Source organism: Aethalodelphis obliquidens, unplaced genomic scaffold (assembly GCF_003676395.1).
Source record: "Aethalodelphis obliquidens isolate GAN/ISIS:26980383/991018 unplaced genomic scaffold, ASM367639v1 scaffold9, whole genome shotgun sequence".
Lineage (NCBI taxonomy): Eukaryota > Metazoa > Chordata > Mammalia > Artiodactyla > Delphinidae > Aethalodelphis > Aethalodelphis obliquidens.
This window is the reverse complement of record NW_020837953.1, coordinates 38,211,783-38,237,385: the sequence shown is the minus strand read 5'-3', so window position 1 is coordinate 38,237,385 and position 25,603 is coordinate 38,211,783. Positions and strand designations below refer to the sequence as shown.

Genomic DNA, 25,603 nt, shown 5'->3' with positions numbered 1-25,603 from the left:
TCCACTGCAAGTACACTGACACAGCACAGTAAGCCCTCATATATATTTGCTGATTGAATGACTCATCTTCCACAAAGTCCACTGCCACCACAAGGTTGCAGTGTTTCCTGCAGAGCCAACCAATCTGCCAAATAAACAAGCTAAAGGCCTACCTCTCAGACCTACTACCCAAGAGGAAGGGGTATGGAGAGCACTCCACGCCCTTCCCTCTAAAAAGAAAGACAGTGGAACTGGCCATATTCCCTTATTTGAATAATCAAGGTTCCGTGTCCCCAGAGGCATAGCTTACACATTTTTGGACAATTGTAGCTGCATCACTCTCATAGTCGTCTTCTTTGGAGCTCGTGGACCCTGTCCGCACTTGCTGGGCACTACCCACGTGAAGGATGGCCATGCAAGTCGCCACACTCACACCTGAAAAAGAGATACACACATTCCAAGAAAGTGAAACACAAAAACACAGCCCACCTACAAGCAATTCCATGATTTGATTACTGAAAGTAAATTCCATAAGGGCAAGACTAAACACAGTGTTACCATACAATCCAACAATCGCACTCCTAGGTATTTACCCAAATGAGCTGAAAACTTCCATCCACACAAAAACCTGTACACAAATATTTACTGTAGCTTTAGTCATAACTGCCAACAAATGGAAGCAATTAAGATGTCCTTTGATAGGTGAATCAGTGAACAAGCTGTGGTATATCGATACAAGGAATATTACTCATCAGTAAAGAGATGAGCTTCCAAGCCACAAAAAGACATAGAGGACCCTTAAATGCATGCAGCTGGCCCTCCACATCCCCAGTTCCGCATCTGGAGATGCAGCTAGTGGAATCGGTGGATGCCGAATCTGCAGATGCTGAGGCTGACTGTACTACACCATTTTATACAAGGGACTTCGAGCATCTGTGGATTTTCGTATCCAGGGGGGGGTCCTGAAACCCCCCGCCCCCTGCAAGCAAAAGAAGCCTGTCTGAAAAGGCTACATACTACATAGTTGATTCTAACTATGACATTCTGGAAAAGATAACTGTGGAGACAGTAAAAGATCAGTGGATTCTAGGGACTGGCATTAAGGGCAGGGGAGAAGGACCACTAGGTGGAACACAGGGAATTTGGAGGGCAGTGAAAATATTTTTATGACACAACGATGATGGTTACATGACATTATGCATTTGTCAAAACCCAGAGAAGTGTACAACACAAAAAAGGAACCCTAACATAGTAAACTATGGACTTCAGTTAATAATAATGTATCAATATTAGTTCATCAATTACAACAAATGTATCCTATTAATGCAATTGTTAACAATAAGGGAAACTGTATATAATGGAGAGAGAGTATATGGGAACTCTGTACAAACTGCTCAATTTTTCTGCAAACTTAAAACTGCTTTAAAAATGAAATTATTAATTTTAAAATATTTTTAAAATTTTTAAGATGATGGAAAAAAAACAATCCCACACTTAGTATTTCTCAAAGACATCAAGGCCAAATTCCTTTCTTTAAATCAAATTCCAAGTGACCAAATTTCAATAACAATTCAAATCTGGGCTCTTTAAACAACTAAGAATTTTGAGGCCGGATCCCCGACCAGGGATTGAACAGGTGCCCTCAGCAGTGAGAGTGCAGAGTCCTAACCGCTGGACCGCCAGGGAAGTCCCTTAACAACTAGGATTTTTTTTTTTTTTTTTTTTTTTTTTGCGTTACACAGGCCTCTCACTGTTGTGGCCTCTCCCGTTGCGGAGCACAGGCTCCGGACACGCAGGCTCAGCCGCTCCACAGCATGTGGGATCTTCCCGGACCGGGGCACGAACCCACGTCCCCTGCATCGGCAGGTAGACTCTCAACCACTGCGCCACCAGGGAAGCCCACAATTAAGAATTTTTAAGGACTCTTTAATCCTGATCAACTAAGTACACTGAGATCCATGTGATATTCAAGAAATTCCCTGAAAATTGAAATTAATAAACCTCAAATTTAAAAATGCAAAAATCAAAGATAGAGAACTAGGAATAAACACTGGAAGTGGGCTTGGAGAGAGCACCTGCTCACACGCTGCCTTAGCTTTCCATTCCCACTGCCGCTGCTCTCGCTCAGGCCCTTCACCTGTCTTGCCCAAATGACCACAAACTTCCAGCCTGGTACTACTGCTTCAATGTGCTCCTAAAGTATAGCTCAGATCATAGCACACTTCAAAATCTTTAATGGTCTCTACTGTCTACAGGATATGGTCCAAACGACTTAGACTGCATTTCTAAGCCCTCTGTGATTGGGCTGTACTTTCTTTCCAGCTGTCCAACACCCACTAATCACACACACACACACACACACACACACACACACACACAATGTTCCCCCAAATTCACACACACACACACACACACACACACACACACACACACACACACACTGTTCCCCCAAATTCCAGGATACTCTTGGTCCTGCTTTTGCCTCTGCCTAGGGATAGCCAAACTGAAATCCAACCTGCCCTGCAAGATACATCAACAGAACTCCTTTGTGAATACTCCCTTCCCCAATTGAAAGTGCGTTTATCTTTATATTCCTGTTTACACACAGATGTTTATAATAAAGTCATTCAAAGAATGTAGGGAGATGATTAACCTCAGCAATTTCTTGGTGCTCCCAAGGTCAGGTTTCCAAGGCTGTTCATATCCTCACTCACAGAACCCAGTAAACGTCGAAAATTGTTATGTCTCCCAAGACATACCAGGTCTATGGTATTTAAAACCAAGGATCAGTAATTTGGGTTAAAAAGCCACTGTAACAATAACTTAAAAGAGAGTAAACACCAGTTGTCAGGCCCCACTTCCAAGGCAGCATAATCAACAGGAAGGGAGGAGATTTTGCGGCAGCATGAAGAATAACAGTCGTTGCATTTATCAATGTAAACAGATACCACCTGTTCTATGAATCCTTCCTCAAATCTGCTCCCATAGCAAGACTCAATTCTCCCTTCTCTGTGTGCCCATAATATTCTATACTTCTCTTATCACCTTTATCATCTCCTGTTTTATATTACACTCTGTGGTCCTATCTATCTTCCATTGCTCGAGTAGAGGCTCCTTGAGGGCAGGGATTACATACTGCTCATCTCAATATCCCAAAAGCACTTGGAATTTTGCTTTCAAACAGCAGACACTTAACGTGCGCACACTATGAAATCAAATATCCACATAACACAATGGCAGCAGTTGAATAAGCGAATTGACAAGATTCCTATTGAGACCTCATTTCATCTAGATGAGATATTTAGATGATCCTTGGGGGAAGGGTCTAAGTAAAGGGGGAGAGAGTACTCAGAAGGATCTCATGGTTTCCAGAAAGTGTAACTGTCCTTGGCTGAGAAAATGAGATCAGATATAACAACTTCTCACCTGCATACAAACAACTTAGGCTGAGGACTGTCACATCTTGCAGACGAGAAGGATTGAGAGGTTCCAACACAGGTAGAGAAAGGGTATCCAATGCCATGGTTACATCAATCACCAGTGAATGAAAACTGGAATACAAGAGAAGATTAACAAAAGTATCTCTTTGAGTCACTTGCTTCTATAATCTGATAGTTAAAGAAAGTCGGCATGCCATAAAAATTAACCAGTTTCTCTCTTGAGAGCAGCATTAAAACGCAAAGCATATGCACCCTGGGGCACCTTACCCATTACGAACAGCAGTGGCATCTGCTACTGTTGCAGGCATGATGAAGAAGGAATTGGCCAACACTGCATCTTGAAACCGATTGATGTAGCGTAGGAAATAGGGCAGGTTTAAACACACACGCAGTAGCTTCTCTGAGCCACCTGAATTAATGAAAAAGCTCAACCTTACAAACAGGCCTCTGCTGCTTGATTTTCTTCCACTTAAGGAATTTCTGAAAGCAGAGAAACCACCTTTCTGATGACAATTAAGAGTCTCACCAAGCTCCTGAAGACTAGCCACATTCTGAGCTATGAACACATTCTTGGTTTTGATAGCAGAGGCTTGATCTGTGGATGACTGCTCATCATTTTCTCCTTCCGCCTGAAGGGAAACAAAGGATGTGAAAGGCCCATCAAGATACTATCATCTGTTGATTGCTGTCCTCCTCAAGTTCAGAATAGAACCAACCATCCAAACTAAACAGCTGCTCCACAGATACTCTTCAGACCCCCCAGTTAATGAGGTGGAAAGTCCTCTCTAACGCTGGGGAAAATACAAGTCATTTTTCCAAGAGGAGGGGGAAAATATATAGCTTTAAAATATATATATTCTGTAACTAGTATAGAGTGATGCCTTTTACAGAAAGGAGTACATGCTCTTTGTCTACTTGCATTGAGAAATGTTGGAAAAATGGTCCTCAAAGTAGTAATAACTGTGAACAGAAGGAATTGGGGTGTTACTTATTTTTGGTTTGTATTCTTCAGCTTTGTACCAAAGGCAGGTACATCATTTTATATCACATATGTAAAATACATTTGTTAGCTATTTTTCCTAGTATTATCATCTTAACAAACCCCACAGGATGAGGCCATTTGGCTGAAGTAACTCACCGGAGTCTGTGGACCTACGGGTGATGATGCTACAGTTCTAGGGTTAAAAACTGACGTCAGCTGGTTCAAAAAATTCATCTGGACCTCCTTCTGCTTCAGCTCTGGGCTTACTGGTGCAGCCAGCTCTTTCTGATCTTCCACTACAAAATATAAAAGCAAGAGAGGGATGAGGGGAGTGCCACTAGAAGGCAAAAGAGGAAATAGCTGGCCAGAGGACTGGCCAAGAAACCAAGTCTGGTGAAGGAACACTCACCATCTGACAGTGTCTTCACTGTTTGTGGCAGCTTGGCCGATTTCATCATTGCTGTAAATGTGATAATTTCAGTTCTGTCTAATCGGCTACAGCCAGTGCACAGGCCCTTGATGAGGAGAATCAAGTGTTTCTGGGAAAAAAAAAAAAATTCAAATATGCCTTTTAGAAGAGTCTATTCTTTAGGGACTTCTAGCTGGCAAGGGGCCAAATTTAGGTTCATACCAAGAACTGCAAGTTAGGAAAAACAATAAAGCAGAGATCACAACCTGATGGTCCTCAGACCATATGTGCTTGCAGGTTTGTCTTACTGTTCTCAGTGTTGTTGTTGTTGTTGTTTTAATTTGAAGTTGTGGCCAACTTTTTAAAACATGGAAGATTTAACATACAAATCCAGATTTCCTGTCTCTCTCAATAATTTACAAGACAGAGCAACTCTGCTGCCATTCCTGTAGGGCAACAGTCAGCTGGAGCCAAACAGTGAGTGGCCCCTTTATATCTGGGTCATGCACCCTTCTCAACCAGCATACTTGACTCACTTTATGTCACTTGCCTGGCCCCCACAGGCATATCTTTGCAATCCTTGAAAAAGCCTCTGCAGTCCTCTATACCAGGGGGTGGTAAACCACAGCCCCAGCTCAGCCCACTGCCTATTTTTGTAAATAAAGTTGACTGGACCACAGCTATGCTCATCCATTTACGTATTGTCTGTGGCTGCTTTCACGCTACAAAGGCAGAGATCAGCTGCAACGGGGACTGGATGGTCGGCAAATTATCTACTATGTGGTCTATTACAGAAAAAGTTTACCAACCCCTGCTCTATGCCATCCCTTCTCCATCATTCCACTTGTCAGTCACAAGCCTACCACAAAATAAGGGCCAGAAATGGGCCCATCACTCTTACCTGGGACACAGCGCAAGCCTCATCTGGATTCTCCAGACGCAGGAGAGAAAACTCAATCAGGACTTTACAGGCTGCTGCCACAGACTGAAGTTGGTTCCGCGGAACTGAGAAAGGAATAAATTTTACTTAACTTCAGACTGCTATAACTCACTTCAGCCTCACAGTCAATAAACCAAATAAGCATTGAGCTCCGTATGTCCAACATTCCCAATATCGTTCTACGAGAATAATTATTCAGAACCAACAACCCTACAGGCAAACAAAGGCATTTTGGCATTGATAAGCATCAACTGCTTCTAGATCAATTTATCTTACATTTACTAGAAATTAAGATAATTATAATAGGAAATACATCACAGTAAGTACCAAGCACTTCAAATATATTAACCCACTTAATCCCTAAACCAATTCTATGGGGTAGATAATATTGTTACCCCCCTTCCCTTCTTTTTTTTTTTTTTAACAGATAAGGAAATTAAACCATAGACAGGTTAAATGACTTGACCAAAGTCACGCAGCTGGAGTTAAATCCAGGAAGTCTGGCTCTAAAGTTCATGCTCTTACCCAGTAGACTACACTACCTCTCCTTTCCCTTTTTGCAACGGGCTTCCTACTCAAAGTTTCTCCAATCTAAAAGTGATTCTTACAGTGGTAGCCAATGCCTATAATAAACAGCACTAGACACCGAAAGACTACTCAGCAACCCTGTAACTTCCTTTCACTTTGCTTGCTTAGCAAACTATTTAAGTAAAATAATTCAAATTCTTCAGAACTATATGAGTTAGGATTGGAAAAAAAAAGTGAAAATGCAAAATTTCAGAAATAGTGGAAAGTAAGGGCTTGGTCACACTTGGGGGTAGAAAAGTTTAAAAGATGGAAAACTGAAGTTAAAATCCAGTCACACACCAGAGAACACAAAAGGAGAATTTAACTTCTCACCAAAATCAAATAAGGAATAGAGCCTTGGTTAGTGGCTGCTAACCCCAGGTCAGTATCCACCTAACCCCCCAATCCCACCCCCCCTGCCCCCCAAAATTAGCACACTAATAACTACATGTGTAAAATCAATAAAATGCTTTTGATTAAAAAGGCAAGGAAGGTTAACTTAATGGTTATGAAATAGATGTCCAAACCAAATAGTTTTTAAATCTCTTGTGGTTGGCCTCAGTAAAGGAACTTCCAGAGCCTTTTCATACTGACAGTTGTCTCTGCTCTTGAGTGAACAGGTTACAACTAAAATACAGACTTCATTAACAACTTGTTCAGACACCGTAACAAGAGGACACACAATTTCCCTATTCATGAGCCCTTAAAAGGGAATGACAAGAACAGAATACTTACTGAGGCTACAAACTGTTGTGATATAGTGTGTGGAAAGTGCAACAAAAGATGAGTAGAATGGCTCATACTGCTTCTCGTGGTGCAGGATTTCTGATTCACTGCAAAGAAAATAATTCAGCCAACATTTACTTAGTGCTTACTATATGCCAGATACCCTACCCCTTTACAGGCATTACCTGACTTAATCCTTGTAGCAATCCTACTTGGTAGGCACTGTTACCATCCCTATATCCAAGTTGAGAAAGTGAAGCTTAGAGAGTTTAAACTAAGTACCTTGTTCAAGGTATCAGGCTTAGTAAGTGGCAAAGGCTAATGAACAGGAAACACTTTCAAACTCACTTAGAATTAAAGGAATACAAGTAAAAACACAACAGGATACCATCTTGTCCTGTATTACTGACTGGCAAAGACAAAGCTAATAATGCCATGAGCTGGCCAAAGGAGGGGTAAAGCAGGGCACTCAAAATACTGTTAGTGGGAATACAGACTATAGTAACACATTCTGAAGACCAAACAAGGCCAGTCCATGATGCAGTAACTTAAAAAGAATCAACAACTCAAGGGAAGAAATCATCTGATGGGTGATAAAATCCAAAATTCTTTAGGTACCAGAGTCCTCCATCCCCCTCCCCACACCCATAGGATACAGCTAGATCACAACAAAGTGATTACTAACCACATCCCTTATCTTTACCTGAGAAAATGGCCTCTTCAGTGAAAATCTGGAGCCCAACTACGTCTAAAAGCTGGATACATTTATGTCATTCTCTTTATCAAATCAGATGCTAATTGCAACCCACGGAACAAGAAGGCAAAGAAAACACTAAAATGTCTTATTAAATGGAAAGAGGAGAGCAATGTGGCTAAACAGTTTCCTCAGTAAGTTAATTCTCCAGCAAGAACTATCAGCCTAGGAAGGGAAACGTAAACAGAGTCAGGACTCTATCCACTTGCCAAATCAACACAGGAGCCAAAAAGACTCAACATTTGGAAGGTGCCATCGTGAGTGATGAATCACCTCAAACAACACTTAAGAGTCTGGCACTGCAAACACTTTGCTATTTGGAGGTTTATCAAGGAAAAACGGGTGTTTATCAAAGATCAGTTCCTTATCTTGGAATATCTCCTTCACCAAGAAAAAATATTTATGGAGCACCTATGATGTGCAAGAACCTCCCTGCCCATCAAGGATCATTTCTCCCTAGTTGTCAGATGGACAAAAAGAAGGAAACAAAAACCTTAAAACATCAAGCAACACTCAAAGCTTCAGGGGCCATCACACAGGTGAGGGTCATATCACATTCAGCAGAGAACTCCCCAACCCCCTGCTTCCACCTCCTACGAACAGCTGTTCCTTCACTCCCATCCTTACACTTATGCATTCATTGTTCTAAGGTTTCCCCACCCTGTAATTTGATCCATTTTACTAAGTATTTACCTTCTCTGCTTTATTTCAAAGTTTCAGAGCTGCTTACCCCCACGTTTTGCAACTGAACAGGTTTACCAAAACTAAGAGGAAGACTGCCTATCCAAAGAACGAACTTATTCTGCTGCTTTCATTCCCATTCAGATAATAAAATATATCCAAAATATAGGAGTAAACATATTTAATTACCTGGTTCAAAGCTGCCCTATTATGATTTAACAAACCCTACTTCCTGCCCTAGAAATACACAACTGCCTTATTCCAATCAAGAACAAAGAATGCACTTTGGGGAAAGATGGACATTGGCAATAGAAAAAAATGGAGCAGTCTTGAGGCTCAACTTACGATTTGCTTAGGACAAGTAAGGATAAACCTAGGGAAATTAGTTTTAAAAAGACTTAAAGGTGGGGCACTTCCCGGGTGGTCCAGTGGTTAAGACTCCACCCTTCCAATGCAGGGGGCGAGGGTGAGATCCCTGGTTGGGGAACTGGGACCCTGCATTCCGCATGTTGCGGCCAAAATAAGAAAAAGAAAAGAGAAAGAAAATATATCGGAGTGCCTTCTTTAAAAAAAAAAAAAAAAAAAAAGAGACTTGAAGGGGAGAGTAGGCAGGTGGACATGTGCCCCAAAGGACAATGTTGTTATCTCTTGATTCTAAAGAAACAACTGTGTTTGAGTACCCTGATGAAGATGTGCCGCCACAATTCCTTAACCCACCCTCGTTTCCCAGGAACCTGACGCACACCAAGTCACCAAAGGAGGCAAAGAAATGGAAAAATGGAAGAAAGGGCAAGACGTTAGGTACGAAGGGGAAAAATGCAGAAATTGAAGGCAAATATGACAGGAAGAAAAATAAGGAGATTTCAAGGTAAAAATATCTCTCCTCTAGGCAGTCAAGCTATTTTCCTCAAACGTCTACTTCGCCTTACAAACTGCAACGAAAGTATCACAGAGCCTCAAACACTACTGAAAAGACAAGGAATCTGAAGTGGTTTTATTCCATACAAAATAAATGCAATGCAGAGCATAAAGGGAAACAGCAGCTAAGCAGAAGTCCAATTTGGTCAGAGAAGTCCAATTTGACATGTAAGTAAAAAAGAACTGGCCAGGGTCTGGAAATATCTGGGTTTTTCTAGGAAGAGGTGAAAAATCAGATGTAGCAAAATAAAAGACTAAGGATTCACCTTCCTTCTCCCTCTTAGATTACTATTTATATCTTTGTTGTAAACTGTGGAAACTCCACAAAGCCCTTTCCCCTCAACAGAATCATAAACTCCCAAGTATAGAATCTATTATGCTTGTTTCAAGATACTTAGAATCATGAAACAAGCATAACGAATACATTAATGAGTTATATTCATTTAAAAAATATGTGTTTACTGACCATCTGCTGTGTGTCACAGAGTACTTAATACATGTTAACCAAAGAACTGAAAGTTTTCACATACATCCCTCACACTTTCCACAAACCTGCAGGGAATGTAATACTGAGACATGGAAACATTACCTGATCTCACAACTAACTATATACACTTATCATTTGGTGGCTGGCTTTCTTTCTGTAGGTCAATCACGAACTCGGCTGATGATGGCACTAGTGCAGCCCTTTCTCCCTTAAGAGATTTTTAGAAAATGACTGCATTATCTAATGGGGATGTTGTAACAGCTTCTGCCTTCCCAAGTAGGCCTCCTCAGCCTAAATTTTATCAAATAGCTGGGAGGCAGGGACTCAAGGAGGCTTATCACTAAGAAAGGCTGGACAGCCTAGGAAGGACTGGCTCAGGGGAAAAGGGCTTTTTTTCTTTTTTTTTAATCTACAAAGACTCAGTCAAATTATTCAATGAGAACCATTCTCACCAACTTATCCTGCACAGAGTTAAGAAAGGAATTCTGGTGGTCCAGTGGTAAGACTCTGCGCTCCCAATGCAGGGGGCCCGGGTTAGATCCCTGGTCGGGGAACTAGATCCTGCATGTGGCAACTAAAAAGATCCGGTGCACCGTGCCACAACTAAGACCCGCACAACCAAATAATAAAGAAATATTAAAAAAAAAAAAAAGGAATTCTGTATTGGGTAGTATATAAGGCTACATTCAGCAATTACACTTTAAGCAATTAAGCCCACATATGGCATGTGCTCCGTTAAGCTAGTTCTAGCTTCATTTCTGGTCTAGAAAAGTAATGATGTTTAAAAGATTTTCAATCTTTACTGCTAAAAGACATGCTATCAATAAGCAGTAGAACTGAAGATGAAGTCCCCTTTAAGTAAACTCAGATATCTTTCTCCTTTAAAAATCTAATGACAGGAGCTTCCCTGGTGGCGCAGTGGTTGAGAGTCCGCCTGCCGATGCAGGGGACGCGGGTTCGTGCCCGTCCAGGAAGATCCCACATGCCGCGGAGTGGCTGGGCCCATGAGCCATGGCCGCTGAGCCTGCGCGTCCGGAGCCTGTGCTCCGCAACGGGAGAGGTCACAACAGTGAGAGGCCCGCATACAGAAAAAAAAAAAAAAAAAAAAAAAATCTAATGACACTTTTGAGAGTATGCTTCCCAATTTATCCATGCTACTCCCTCGTTTCAGTTTGGTTACAAAGTCAAACTTAACAAACAGGGTCCAGGGAATTCCCGGCAGTCCAGTGGTTAGTACTCTGCCAAGAGCCCGGGTTCAATCCCTGGTTGGGGAACTAAGATCCTGCAAGCCTTGTGGTGCAGCCAAAAAAAAAAAAACAGGGTCTGGATCTAGGAATTATTTCTTCTACCTTTTCTTCAAACCCAAAGGTCAATTCCAACTATAAAAGTATGAAAGAATAGAGGCAGAAAGTAGTATGAAAGAATAGAGACAGAAAGTAGAATGGCGGAGAAGTCTCTCAGGGCATGTGTCATCGTCCCCAAAGGTCAAAAAAAGGGAGGAATTCAATGGATGAGCAGGCCACCAGATAGGAAGTAAGAGCTGACATGATGGAGCCAGGACATCAAAAAGAAAAAAAGGGCTTCCCTGGTGGCGCAGTGGTTGAGAGTCCGCCTGCTGATGCAGGGGACACGGGTTCGTGCCCCGGTCTGGGAAGATCCCACATGCCGCGGAGCGGCTAGGCCCGTGAGCCATGGCCACTGAGCCTGCGCGTCCAGAGCCTGTGCTCTGCAACGGGAGAGGCCACAACAGTGAGAGGCCCGCACACCGCAAAAAAAAAAAAAAAAAAAAGTTAAAAAAAAAAAAAAAAAAAAAAAAGAGTAGCAGACTGCAACAGAAAAATAGAAGGTCCCTGGAGGGAAAGAAGAAAAACATGGAAGGCATAACCACAGAAAGAAACACGGGACTGTCTGGGAGAGGCAACCACAGAGGTAAAGTAGCAGCCTAGGCACCTAAACCTTTGATTACCTGCAAAGTGAAGCGCGCCACAGCATCTGTACAGTGCTGGCTCTGACCTGGTTCTATACTCAGTGGCCATAACTTGATGTTCAAGAAATAATTCCACAATTCTGACACCTTTTTTTTTTTTGGAAAAGCAAATAAAACTTTTGAGAAACAGAATATTGATAGCAGGGTATTAATTTTTGTGCTCTCAACCAGGGGTTGGCCTGCAGGTCAAATCCAGCCAGTCACCTATCTCTGTACAGCCCATATTTAAGAATGGTTTTTACATGTGTTTTTATGGCTGGAAAGAAAAAAAATCAAAAGAACATTTTGTGACATATAAGTATCATACGAAATTCACATTTGTGCCCATAAATAAGATTCTGGAACACAGCCACACCCATTTATTTATGTAATGTGTACGGCTGCTTTCGCCATACAATGGCAGAGATGACGAGTGTACACACCGTATGGCCTGCAGGTTAAATTTACTCTGATCCTTTACAGAAAAAATGTGCTGACCTCTGCTCTACACCAAACTGAACACTTGATATGTTTAGTTGTTCTAACTGTAAAGAACTTGTAAGCCAGATATTTCTTCTGGAAATTACAGAACCATGTAACAGCAAACCAATAAACAGTCCCATTTGCAAGAGTCTGAAAATATTTTATTGAGAGAGGGAGGGAGGGAGAGAGAGAAAAAACTGTTTCTGTGGGAAAATGACCTCTCAGACAATAAGCACAACCTTCAGATCATATTGCTCTCAGAGAGCCTGAAGAGGACACATAACAGGCTTTCCAAAGTTGACTGAGCCACAAAAACCAGAACAGAGACTTCAAGGATCTTGCCTTCCAATAAAAATGTGTGTTACTAAACAGCCATCAGTTTGGATTTCTTTTCCAAACCATGAAAAGAGGTCTTATTAGTGTCTATAAATGCAGGCAACCCTTGATTATCTTAGCTATACAGAGTGCAAGAGGGGCCACTATCACTTATTTGGCAAAATTCAAACGTACCTTGACACATTTGGTTTTGGCTCCTTCTACAGGTTGGAGGGAGTTGCTTAACTATTACAGTTTAAAAGGCGTGGGCCCATAATACTGGATGTATGGGCCAGGGTGTCAACAAATGACTTTATTACCTACTCAGCTCACGTCCATAAAAACATAAAAGCAAATGTTCTAAAAAGTGGAACACGACAAGTGTAATTCGGGAAAAATACCACTAATCCAAATGTTTAAAACAGTTATAAAGAGACTACATAATTTGAGAGCAGTATCTTTGATATTTGTTTACATCTTCCGAAACTTCTTGGCTTAATAATAAGATAGGAAAATCCATCTGTAAAGTTAACTGTGAACTTACCAAACCAAACCATTATCTTATTGTTTTTTTAAACCTCACCCAAAGTATCACAAACCTAACAATAAACACTATAATAGACAATGTGTCAAACCATGGGCCTCCCTTGAGTAATAAGTAGCAATTTCTAATCTTCTGGATAACATGTAGGTATACTCTTGTTGGCATGAAGCTAAAATGACCCAGTTAGCAATTGCAGAAAGTTGCTGAAGTCAGGTTTGGCTAGAAAAATGAAAATGAGACTAGCTTTAAAAGTAGGTCTACCATTAAACTAATGAAAGACTGCTCTGAGGAAGGTAAGACAGGAAAAGACAGGCACTGTGATATCACTGGCCTTGTATGTACAGGACTCTCACAATCTAAGAATCTCAGAAAGAAAAATTCATGTAACAGCAAACCAATAAACAGTCCCGTTGGTAAGAGTCTAAAGATATTTTATTGAGAGACAGGGCGAGTATACGGTTTCAGTGGGAAAATGACCTCTCAGAATAACACTGCAATGTTTTTAATCAAAGACCGTTACGGTAGCAATATACCGTAAGTGTAACCTGAAAACAAAGTCATCAATGATAACTAGTGGCTTCAGTCACAGAAACAGCACGTGCCCCCAAGTAATTACAGCACCAGGGAGACCGTTATTAAATTATGTGGTAGCTCTTCAATTTAAACCCTGGGCTCCGCTACGGCCCAGGCTAGGGGGAAGAGCGCTGACGAGAAATGCAAACTCATCAGCGCTTTGACCTTAACACAGGGGGCAGCCCTGGGAACATTCCCCTACGAGGTCGATGCATCTCAAAATTACTACGAAACCAACCCGGCCACGCCCTCCCGAGAGGGCGTCCTCAAAAGTTTTGCTCGCGAGGGAAATTGAGGCACAGGATTTACCCGGGTTGGCGGAAGAACACCAGACAAGCTTTCCTCTCCCAGGGCCAGGGAGCCCCGAAGCCGGGGCCAGGGCCGCGGTCTCAGAGCCTCAGGAGGTAGCCGGGCAGAGGGTCCAGATCCTCTGGCACGACCTCCCCTCCCCCTCCCGGTTCCCGCCCCACCGGGGACGCCGCCCGGTACCTCTCGATGACTGAGGCCACCAGCTGCGGCAACTCCTTCATCTCGAAGGCGGAATAGGACGCGGATAGCAGGGGCCGCACCGCCACCTCCCAGCCCGGGGTCGTGTCTGCCTCCGTTGCCGGGGCCCCGGGCGTCGGCGCCGCAGCCGCCGCCTCTTCGCCGCCGCTCGTCGCCATCTTCCGTCGTACTAGTGCAGCTCCCTCCGGGGGCTTGCCACCGGCCCAGCGCCTCCTCCCGGGAGGGGGCGGAAGTGACGCAATAGGCGCGTCAGACTGCGCGACGCAGTCGCCAGCCAAAATACGCGACGCGCGAGGACAGCCTCCCTCTGCTCTCGCAGGGGGAGCGTGGCGCGGCGTGGGGACGGGGACGAGGAGTTGCGCCTGCGCAGGACGTAGTCCTTCGGGTAAGGGCGGGAGCGTTAATCTCCGCGCCAGCGGGCTGGAAGTCGTTCCCGGAAATGGGAGGTCTGTGGCTTTCGGGCGCTCCGGAGAGGTGAGTTTGGGACTTGTTTTCAGTTGACTAGACCAAGGCAGGGAAGTACACCTGCATCGGCGAATATAATGGCCCCGGCTCAAGAAAGCTAAGGACGGGAAAAGGCCGTCAAGCCTAATCACGGTCACCTGCTTCACTTCCCTGATGACCCCCCGCCCACTCCCAACAGTTACAGTATAGCGCTTCAGTTTGCAAAACTCTTTCTCCTTCTCACACCGCCTCTCGCTATTAGTGTAATCGCTAGTCCTTTCTTCGCGCTGAAATCCCTTTTATGTTTTTTGTTTGTTTGTTTTTTTCTGTACGCGGGCCTCTCACTGTTGTGGCCTCTCCCGTTGCGGAGCACAGGCTCCGGACGCGCAGGCTCAGCGGCCATGGCTCACGGGCCCAACCGCTCCGTGGCAAGTGGGATCTTCCCGGACCGGGGCACGAACCTGTGTCCCCTGCATCGGCAGGCGGACTCTCAACCACTGCGCCACCAAGGAAGCCCTCGTTTTATGTTTTGATTACCATCATTAGCAATGTTACCAGCTCGTGTTTGCATCGCTCTTTGCTATTTGCCAGGTAACGTTCCATTCCCCCCTTTTTCTACTAGCAAAGAAAGAATGTAAACTTTTCATCCGGTAATTTTCTTGTTTCTGGTTGTGGGCTTTTCTTTTCCGCCTAGAGAAGTTCCTTTAGCGTTTTTTGTAAAGCTGGTCTGATGTGATGGTGCTGAATTCTTTTAGCTTTTGCTTGTCTGTAAAGCTTTTGATTCTCCATCAAATCCGAATCAGTTCAGAATGATAAACATAGTTAACACTGCTGTATGTTATATGTGAAAGTTCTTAAGAGAATACATCCTAAGAGTTCTCATCACAAGGAAAAACATTTTTTCTTTCATTTTGTATCTATATGAGATAATGGATGTCCACTAAACTTACTGTGATAATCCCTTTATGACGATTTTAAGTCAAATCGTTATGCTGTACGCCTTACATTTAGCCAGTGCTGTGGGTCTATATCTCAGTAAGACCTGGAGAAAATAAAATAAAATCCTGAAAAAAAACATCTGAATGAGAACCTTGCTGGGTAGAGTATGCTTAGTAGTCACAGGTTTTTCTCCTTCATTACTTTTAAGTATTGTGCCACTCCCTTCTGGCCTGCAGAGTTTCTGCTGAAAAATCAGCTGATAGCCTTATGGGAGTTCCCTTGTATGTTATTTGTTTCTTTTAATATTCTCTCTTTATCTTTAATTTTTGCCATTTTGGTTACAGTGTGTCTTGGTGTGTTCCTCTGTGGGTTAATCCTGTATGGGACTCTCTGCACTTCTGGACTTGGGTGACTGTTTCCTTTCCCAGGTTAGGGACCTTTTCAGCTATTATCTCTTCAAATATTTTCTCAGGCCCTTTCTCTCTCTCTTCTCCTCCTGGGACCCCTATAATGCAAACATTAGCACACTTGGTGTTGTCCCAGAGGTCTCTTAAACTGTCATCATTTCTTTTCAGTCTTTTTTCATTTTTCTCTTCGGCAGCAGTGATTTCCACTACTCTGTCTTCCAGCTCACTGATCTGTTCTTCTGCCTCATTTAGTCTACTATTGACTCCTTCCAGTGTATTTTTCATTTCAGTTATTGTATTCTTCAATTCTGTTTGGTTCTTTATATTTTCTAATTCTTTGTTAAAAACTTCTTTATAGGAACTTCCTTGGAGGCGCAGTGGTTAAGAATCCACCTGCCAATGCATGGGACATGGGTTCGAGCCCTGGTCCAGGAAGATCCCACATGCCGCGGAGCAACTAAGCCCGTGCGCCACAACTACTGAGCCTGCACTCTAGAGCCTGTGAGCCGCAACTACTGAGCCTGCGAGCCATAGCTACTGAAGCCCACGCACCTAGAGCCCATGCTCCACAACAAGAGAAGCCACCACAATAAGAAGCCCGCGCACCGCAACAAAGAGTAGGCCCCGCTCAACGCAACTAGAGAAAGCCAGCATGCAGCAACGAAGACCCAACACAACCAAAAATAAATAAATAAATAAAATTGAAAATAATAATAATAAAACTTCTTTATACAATGGAATACTACTCAGCCATAAAAAAGAATGAAATAATGCCATTTGCAGCAACATGGATGGACCGAGAAATTATCATACTAAGTGAAGGAAGTCAGAAAGAAAGCCAAATACCATATGATATCACTTATATGTGGAATCTAAAATATTACGTAAATGAACTTATCCACAAAGTAGAAACAGACTCACAGACATAGAGAACAGATTTGTGGTTGCCAAGGGAGAGGGTGTATGGGGGAGGGATGGAATTAGCAGATGCAAACTATTATATATAGAATGGATGAACAACAAGGTCTGTATAGCACAGGGAACTATATTCAATATCCTGTAACAAAACATAATGGAAAAGAATTTTTTTAAAAAACTCCTTAAAGGCACACATTCCTATAAGACTGTCCTAAGAATTATCAATTTCCTGGACTTCTCTAACTTCAATTTAGGAAATATTAACTCTCCGAAACTCCACATCCTAGCCTTCCCTTATTGTCTTGTTTTGCTGAGTGCTACTTATTTAATATTCTTTACAACAATGCTCTTACTATGCAGTATAATGATGTACTACATCAACTTGAATGAAATGAAAAACAAAAACTCTAATTGCTTGCTCTATGTATCCATTCTCCTCCCGAGTTCTTTGATCAAGTTTACAATCATTACTCTGAACGGAAAGAATGTGAACATTTGTCCACAGGATAATGTCTATATTTTTGCCGATAAAAAATGATCTGGGTTCCAGATCTAAGAGGGAAAAGCAGTTTGACTTAAAGAAAGGTATGCATGCCTTCAGGACCCTCTTGTTTGTGAGTTCTCGGAGGATGACTTTGAGCTCCAGGCCCTGTGGCTCACAGTGCACCCAAATCAGAAAATGTTCACAAGGGGCTTCCCTGGTGGCGCAGTGGTTGAGGGTCCGCCTGCTGATGCAGGGGACGCGGGTTCGTGCCCTGGTCTAGGAGGATCCCACGTGCCGCGGAGCGGCTGGGCCTGTGAGCCATGGCTGCTGAGCCTGCGCGTCCGGAGCCTGTGCTCCGCAGCGGGAGAGGCCGCGGCAGTGAGGGGCCCGCGTACCGCAAAAAAAAAAAAGTGTTCACAAGAACTGTGAAGACGTTTTGAAAATCCTGAAAGCCCTGAAATTCTCCCCCATGGTTTGGAGGAGCGCCTTTTATTCCCGGTGTGATGCTGATAAATAAATTGGTACCTGGTGTTCAATCTGGACTCTTCATAAGAAAAGAGCTATTTTACATTAGAAATAAAATTCAGTCAAGTCAAGGCCAGTCTTGGAGGAAAACATGGCTTCAGTGGTAACAGTAGAGATTTTCCTTTAGTGTCTTATATCGGGTTAATAAAACAGCAGTTTCCTTAAACATAAAAAGGATGAAAGATGAAAAGGAAAAAAACCTTTCCGTAACACAGTAACTATCGTCATATTACAAGATACAGAAACAGAACCCTAAGGAGAAGGCTGGAGACCAGGCATTTTATAGTGGCTCTTAGGACATTAATTTTATTTTACTCAAAGGACAAAATTAATCTGCAAAGGTTCTCTTGGAGAGGTTTCAGAAAATAATAAAAGATCAAATGACCCTGCTCTCCTCCATCCCCCTCCATCTGCTGCAGCTGTACGAAAGAGTAAAAAAGGCAAATGCAGACTATCACAGGGAGATTTGCACCTGTACCTAAACATTTTTTTTTTGGTATATTTTAAATATTTCTGGCTTATAGATTTGAAGAATGCATTCTAGGGCAATGACCTTCCATTATAAATACCATATTAATTTCAGTATTGGAGGTTTGTTCTTGTATTGCTACAAAGATTTAGAATGGGGACTTCCCTGGCGGGGCAGTGGTTAAGACTCCACGCTCCTGATTCAGGGGGCCTGGGTTCGATCCCTGGTCAGGGAACTAGATTCCGCATGCATGCCGCAACTAAGAAGCCCGTGGTCGCAACTAAGACCCGGCACAACCAAATAGATAAATAAATTTTAAAAATAATAATAATAAATAAATATTTTAAAAAGATTTGGAATGGCATCCACATTCTAAATTTAGATAACGAAAGAAACAGGATAAGTAGGGGAGTAAAAAAGACTTCTAGATGAAACATAAGCTTCTAATACTTTGGCCCAGAAAATAAGATAGAAACTAAAAAATGGTAACTTTTATAAATTATTACCTGAGGGACTTAAAATACTAATTCTCTTCTAAGCCCAAGTGGCTGGGCAAGGAACTAAAATTTTAAAAGAAAGCAAGAAATGATACAGTCACGTTACAGGAAATATAATGAAAGAAAATTAAGCAGCCGTAGCTGAACTGTATGGTTTAAAGATCAATGTGGTGGATAAAATAGATAAACAAAGATTTACTATATAGCACAGGGAACTATATTCAGTATCTCGTAAAACTATAATGGAAAAGAATCTGAAAAAGTATATATATATGTATATATATACAGGTATAAAAATAACTGAGTCACTTTGCTGTACATCTGAAACATTGTAAATTAACTATACTTCAATTTTAAAAAAACAATGCATGCTGGTTTATGTACTCTATTGCAAAGCTACATTGAGAGATGGGAGGATAAAGCAAATAGGTGGAAAATGTTAACATCTGAGGAATCCGAGTGAAGGGTATCAGAATTCTTAGTACTCTTCTTGTAATCTTTCTCTAAGTCTGAAACTGTATCAAAATAAATAGTTAAAAATATTGTAAATACTTTGTGATTAGGAAAACATGGTTAGTATATCATGAGTATAATGACATATGGCAGGCACTTAACAGAAAGAAAATAGTGTACATAAAGTCTAGGAAGAGTGGAATCCAATGGTTATACTCTATGTATTAGCACTATTGGGGCATGAGGAAGGGCTGTCCTGATCAGCGGAAGTGAATATTCTGGTCTCTCTTGCAGATATATATCTATGATAAAAACCATGCATAGGATATCACACCCCCCTATTCTAAGTCCATAATAACCAAGCAAACTTATAATAGCACTTTGACTTATTTTCCAGGCTTTTTCATAGGAGAGACTATATATTTCAACTAGCAGACATAAGTAGTCTATTCCTCTTTGCATTTACAGTCTTCACTGTCATCAATAAGCTGGCATTCTGGTCATCAGTCTTCTAGTCTAGGTTATCTTATCACAGCACATGGGATGTACAATATCACCAAAACTATAAAGAAGTATGATGGACTTATATGAGTGTGCCTTGGATGTGTATTTTTGCTTTCTTAACTTTCATTCTTTCGGATTGCGTGTTATAGTCAACAGTATGCTTCAGGGAATTCCCTGGTGGTCCAGTGGTTAGGACTCCACGCTTCCATTGCAGGGGCCACAGGTTCAGTCCCTGGTTGGGGAACTGAGATCCCACAAGCCGCGCAGCATGGCCAAAAAAAAAAAAAAAAAAAAAAAACGTATGCTTCAATATGAGTCTGTGGTTATTTTATTTAATTAATTTATTTTTTTGCTGTAGGCGGGCTTCTCACTGTTGCGACCTCTTCCGTTGCGGAGCACAGCCTCCAGACACGCAGGCTCAGCGGCCATGGCTCACGGGCCCAGCCGCTCCGCGGCACGTGGGATCTTCCCGGACCGGGGCACGAACCCACGTCCCCTGCATCATCAGGCGGACTCCCAACCACTGCGCCACCAGGGAAGCCCTCTGTGGTTATTTTATAAAGACACCTTCCTAAATGAGCTCAGTCTCTCCCGGAATAGGCACATTCCCAGTATCAGCGATCAGAAATTTAGATAAGTCTCAGGACTGGTGGGAAAATGGCTTCTTGGTTGAAGGTCAGTCTCAACTGACATCACACCCAAACTCCTTAAAAAATGAGGAGGTGGGTGTACACATTCTGTATGTTATTATAAACCCTTACTGGAAGGATGGTCTAAATAATACAAGAGAGACTTAACTGAAAGAGTATTCAACTGATCTCATAAAAGTCCCTAATGGTGGGACTGGTGGCGCAGTAGTTAAGAATCCGCCTGCCAATTCAGGAGACACGGGTTCGAGCCCTGATCCGGGAAGATCCCACATGCCGTGAAGCAACGAAGCCCGTGCGCCACAACTACTGAGCCTGCACGCTAGAGCCCATGAGCCACAACTGCTGAACCCGTGCGCCACAACTACTGAAGCCTGCATGCCTAGAGCCCGTGCTCCGCAAGAAGAGAAGCCACCACAATCAGAAGCCCGCGCACCACAACAAAGAGTATCCCCTGCTCACAGCAACTAGAGAAAGCCCGTGCACAGCAACAAAGACCCAAAGCAGCCAAAAAAATAAATAAATAAAATAAATTTATTAAAAAAATAAATCCCTAATGGAATAACACTTAAGAATTTCAGAGAAAAGACAGTCTCTTCAGTAAGTGGTGCTATGAAAACTGGACAGCTACAGGTAAACGAATGAAATTAGAACACTCCCTAACACCATACACAAAAATAAAATGGATTAAAGACCTAAATATAAGGCTGGATGCTATAAAACTCTTAGAGGAAAACATAGGCAGAACGCTGTGACAGAAATCACAGCAAGATGTTTTTCAATACACCTCCTAGAGTAATGAAAATTAAAACAAAATAAACAAATGGGACCTAATTAAACTTAAAAGGTTTTGCACAGCAAAGGAAAACAAACAAAATGAAAAGACAGCCCTCAGAATGGGAGAAAATATTTGGAAACGAAGCAACCGACAAGGGATTAATCTCCAAAATATACAAACAGCTCATGCAGCTCAATATCAGAAAAACAAACAACCCAATCAAAAAATGGGCAGAACAGAATTCCCTGGCAGTTCAGTGGTTAGGGCTCCATGCTTTCACTGCTAAGGTTGCGGGTTCAATCCCTAGTTGGGGAACTAAGATCTGGCAAGCCACGGGGCAAGCACAACCAAAAACAAAGAAACAAAAAAAAAAAAAACAATGGGCAAACAAACAAACAAACAAAACAATGGGCTAAAGATCTAAATAGACATTTCTCCAAAGAAGACGTATGGATGGCCAAAAAGCACATGAAAAGATGCTCAACATCACTAATTATTAGAGAAATGCAAATCAAAAATACAATGAGGGGCTTCCCTGGTGGCACAGTGGTTGGGAGTCCGCCTGCCGATGCAGGGGACACGGGTTCGTGCCCCGGTCCAGGAAGATCCCACGCTCCCGTGAGCCGTGGGGCCGCTGAGCCTGCACATCCGGAGCCTGTGCTCCGCAACGGGAGAGGCCACAACAGTGAGAGGCCCGCATACCACACACACACACACACACACACAAAAATACAATGAGGTATCACCTCACACTTGTCAGAATGGCCATCATCAAAAAACTACAAACAATAAATGCTGGAGAGGGTGTGGAGAAAAGGGAACCCTCCTATACTGTTGGTGGGAATGTAAATTGGTACAGCCAGTATGGAGAACAGTATGGAGGTTCCTTAAAAACTAAAAATAGAGCTACCATATGATCCAGCAATCCCACTCCTGGGCATACATCCGGAGAAAACCATAATTCGAAAATATACACGCACCACAATGTTCATTGCAGCACTATTTACAATAGCCAGGACATGGAAGCAACCTAAATGTCCATCAACAGAGGAATGGATAAAGAAGATATGGCACATATATACAATGGAATATTACCCAGCCATAAAAAAGAACAAAATAATGCCATTTGCAGCAACATGGATGGACCTAGAGATTGTCATACTGAGTGAAGTAAGTCAGAGAAAGACAAATATCATATGATATCATTTATATGTGGAATCTAAAAGAAAAGGTACAAGTGAACTTATTTACAAAACAGAAATAGAGACACAGATGTAGAAAACAAACTTACAGTTACCAGGAAGTAAGGGGGTGGGGGTGGGGAGGGATAAACTGGGAGATTGGGATTGACATATATACACTAATATATGTAAAATAAATGACTGATAAGGACCTACTGTATAACACAGGGAACTCTACTCAGTACTCTGTAATGGCCTATATGGGAAAAGAATCTAAAAAAGAGTGGATATATATATATATGTATAACTGATTCACTTTGCTGTACCCCTGATACTAACATGACATTGTAAATCAACTATACTCCAATAAAAATTTAAAAAAAGAATTTCAACCCTGTGGCCACTAAAAAAAGGGTGTGGGAGATCTATATTCCTAGTATGGAATGCTCTCCATGACATGTGGCATGATAAAATCAAGTTGCAGAACATCATGTGGTCTGGAGAGATGCAAAACAAACTGTTCAGTGCTTACCTCCGGGAAATAGAGGGTTGGGGAAGGTTTTGAAGGGGAGACTCGCCTTAATTTCTTTGGCATTGTTTAATTTTTTTTAACTTCTATAATCTTTTAAAATAAAGAATTTAGCAGCAAAAATGGAAGCAGTTCATGCATACAAAGTACCAGTATCTCCATTATTGAAAGGTAGATGGTACTTCTCAGTTTACATTTTACAAAAATAAAAGTGCACAATGTTGCCTACCTTGCTTTACTTATGGAATAATTGTCAATTTTTGAATGTTAAGGCAGTTGTTATAAAGAATAGTGTTTTCCAAAACCTATTTGGACTTTGAGTCTGAGTAATCAAAGTTTTTTTTGTTTGTTTATATAAGTACATATAAATATAATACCAAAAAGATACCTTTCCTTTTTTAAAATGGAAATTACGGTACCACGAAGCTCATTTCCCATATTGATCTTATGAGCATTTCTTTTAAGCAGCAAAGCAGGGTTTGTCAGAGCTCCAGGCACACCAGGGAAAGGTGGGTAGGACTATCTCTTGGCATTTCAGTCAATATAAAAATTCCTTACTAAGTCACCAAAGGCACTGTAGAAACTTAAGGAACTAGGGACAGATGTCCTAAGGCTTCTGTGAAGAAGGTATAACCATTTGGGGAACTATTTGTCAAGCAGCAGCTTCATGTTTAAGATTGTGGAGAATTGAGAAAACAGTCTGACAATCCTTGGGAGACACAAAATGACTGAAATAATAAAATGCTAGGATACATCATTCAGGAAATTGTGTGGTTAGTAGCCAGGAAACTCGGAGGTCCTTGGTAGCCAAAATCAACAGGGAAGGCTTTATGGAGTTTAGATTTCAGACAAACCAGATTTTGAGAAGGGAAGAAAGCATTCCAAGTAAAGAATATAGAGAAAGATAGATTCATGACTTTAAAACAAAATTTTAAATGAACAGAAATCTGTAAATAAGTCTTGGGATAATCCTGATAATTGTAGTTTATGTAATACACTCTTACCAGAAAAGGCAATTTATAAAGGAAGTGAAATTACAAATCTGAAATTTCCGAGCTGAAAGACCTTACAGACCATGTAATCTATGCCCTCACACAAATGGTAAAACACACTCAGAGAGGTTAGGTGACTTGCATTGAAGTCTCTAATACATATGTTAGGACTTGAGTATTTTTTTCTGTCATACTTTGTTCCAGAAAGGATTTAGGGAATCTCTACAAATACATGATGTTTAAGATGCATCAGTTGAAAAAACAAGTAGCAGAATTAAATAGCATGATGCCATTAAGAAAGAGTATGTAAAAAAAAAATAGGAAAGAGTATGTATAGGGAATTCCCTGGAAGTCCAATGGTTAGGACTCTGGGCTTTCACTGCCATGGCCTGGTTTCTATCCCTGGTCAGAGAACTAAGATCCCGCAAGCCATGTGGCACGACCAAAAAATAAAAATTAAAAAAAAAAAAGAGAGAGTATGTATACAAGAACATTAAACTTGGACTATCAGTGCCCTTATGGGTAATCAATATTAGAACTAGTCCATATTAATTTTTGAATTTTAACTTTTTTTTTTTAATAATGTACATGTTCTTTTTCTTTTCGGTACGCGGGCCTCTCACTGTTGTGGCCTCTCCCGTTGTGGAGCACAGGCTCCGGACGCGCAGGCTCAGCGGCCATGGCTCGTGGGCCCAGCCGCTCCGTGGCATGTGGGATCTTCCTGGACCGGGGCACGAACCCGTGTCCCCTGCATCGGCAGGTGGACTCTCAACCACTGCGCCACCAGGGAAGCCCTACATGTTCTATTTAAAGTCAAGGAAAAGATGATTTTTTAAAGTGACTTAAGAGATAAACTATTCCTGATACCAAGACAAGAGGGAAATTTCTATTTGGTGCTCTACATAATATGATAAACAATGTCCTTAACAGAATAAATGCAGCATCAAGTTCTAAAGTCCATTCCTAAGGATAGGCTATGACAAAATACTGTCCCCTCAAGTTCAACCTAGATGCACAGCTAGTTCTCTGCTGGTCTGGCTTCATCTAGGGATTGACTTGAGAGAAGCTTGAAGAAAAGAATTCGGTGAGCAGGCTAATGTGCAGTTAACTGTATTAACTGCACATTAGCCTGCTCACCGAATTTCTTTGCTGGGAGAAGGGGAGCAGGTATCACCACTTTTAAAGTGGTGTTAAATCAACAGGTAATAATTTTAAGAGGATCAGTGGGGCATAACACACTATTTTTGAAACCCCTCTTCCAAAAAAATTATCAAAATTTAAAAAGGCCCTTACTGATCCCGGACATGCTAACCGCAATTCTGGATTTAAATCACTGATTACCGTCCGGAGTCAAACGCTAAGGAGAAATTATAGCAATAGCCACAGAGCATTCCACATTATTCCCAACAGGGACTAAGAATCATTAAATACTATTCAGTGGCAAAATTTTACACCAAAAGATCTTGTATGCTGACCAAACTAATAAAAAAATGACATAAAAATTACTGAAGAACTTACTTCTCTAAGTGAAACACTCCAGGGGGCGCCCAAATTAACCTATTTTA

General features: G+C 41.9%; 1 protein-coding gene across 8 annotated transcripts in view; it reads right to left on the bottom strand.

Moving 5' to 3' along the window:
• The window catches only part of UBR4 (ubiquitin protein ligase E3 component n-recognin 4), a 127,023-nt gene extending 112,572 nt beyond the window's left edge, over positions 1-14,451 (bottom strand). For 7 of the 8 annotated variants that reach the window (XM_027109971.1, XM_027109973.1, XM_027109974.1 and 4 more), the window contains exons 1-9: positions 14,254-14,450; positions 7,053-7,150; positions 5,712-5,815; positions 4,811-4,940; positions 4,558-4,697; positions 3,946-4,048; positions 3,687-3,828; positions 3,406-3,530; positions 290-414 (exon numbers count right to left, since the gene is read on the bottom strand). In XM_027109971.1, coding sequence (XP_026965772.1) covers positions 290-414; positions 3,406-3,530; positions 3,687-3,828; positions 3,946-4,048; positions 4,558-4,697; positions 4,811-4,940; positions 5,712-5,815; positions 7,053-7,150; positions 14,254-14,429 — 1,143 coding nt within the window. In that variant the 5' untranslated portion in view covers positions 14,430-14,450. Of the gene's footprint in view, positions 1-289; positions 415-3,405; positions 3,531-3,686; positions 3,829-3,945; positions 4,049-4,557; positions 4,698-4,810; positions 4,941-5,711; positions 5,816-7,052; positions 7,151-14,253 lie in introns of all 8 variants that reach the window. The other variant, XM_027109972.1, reaches the window with a different exon arrangement.
• Between the last annotated feature and the right edge of the window lie 11,152 nt (positions 14,452-25,603).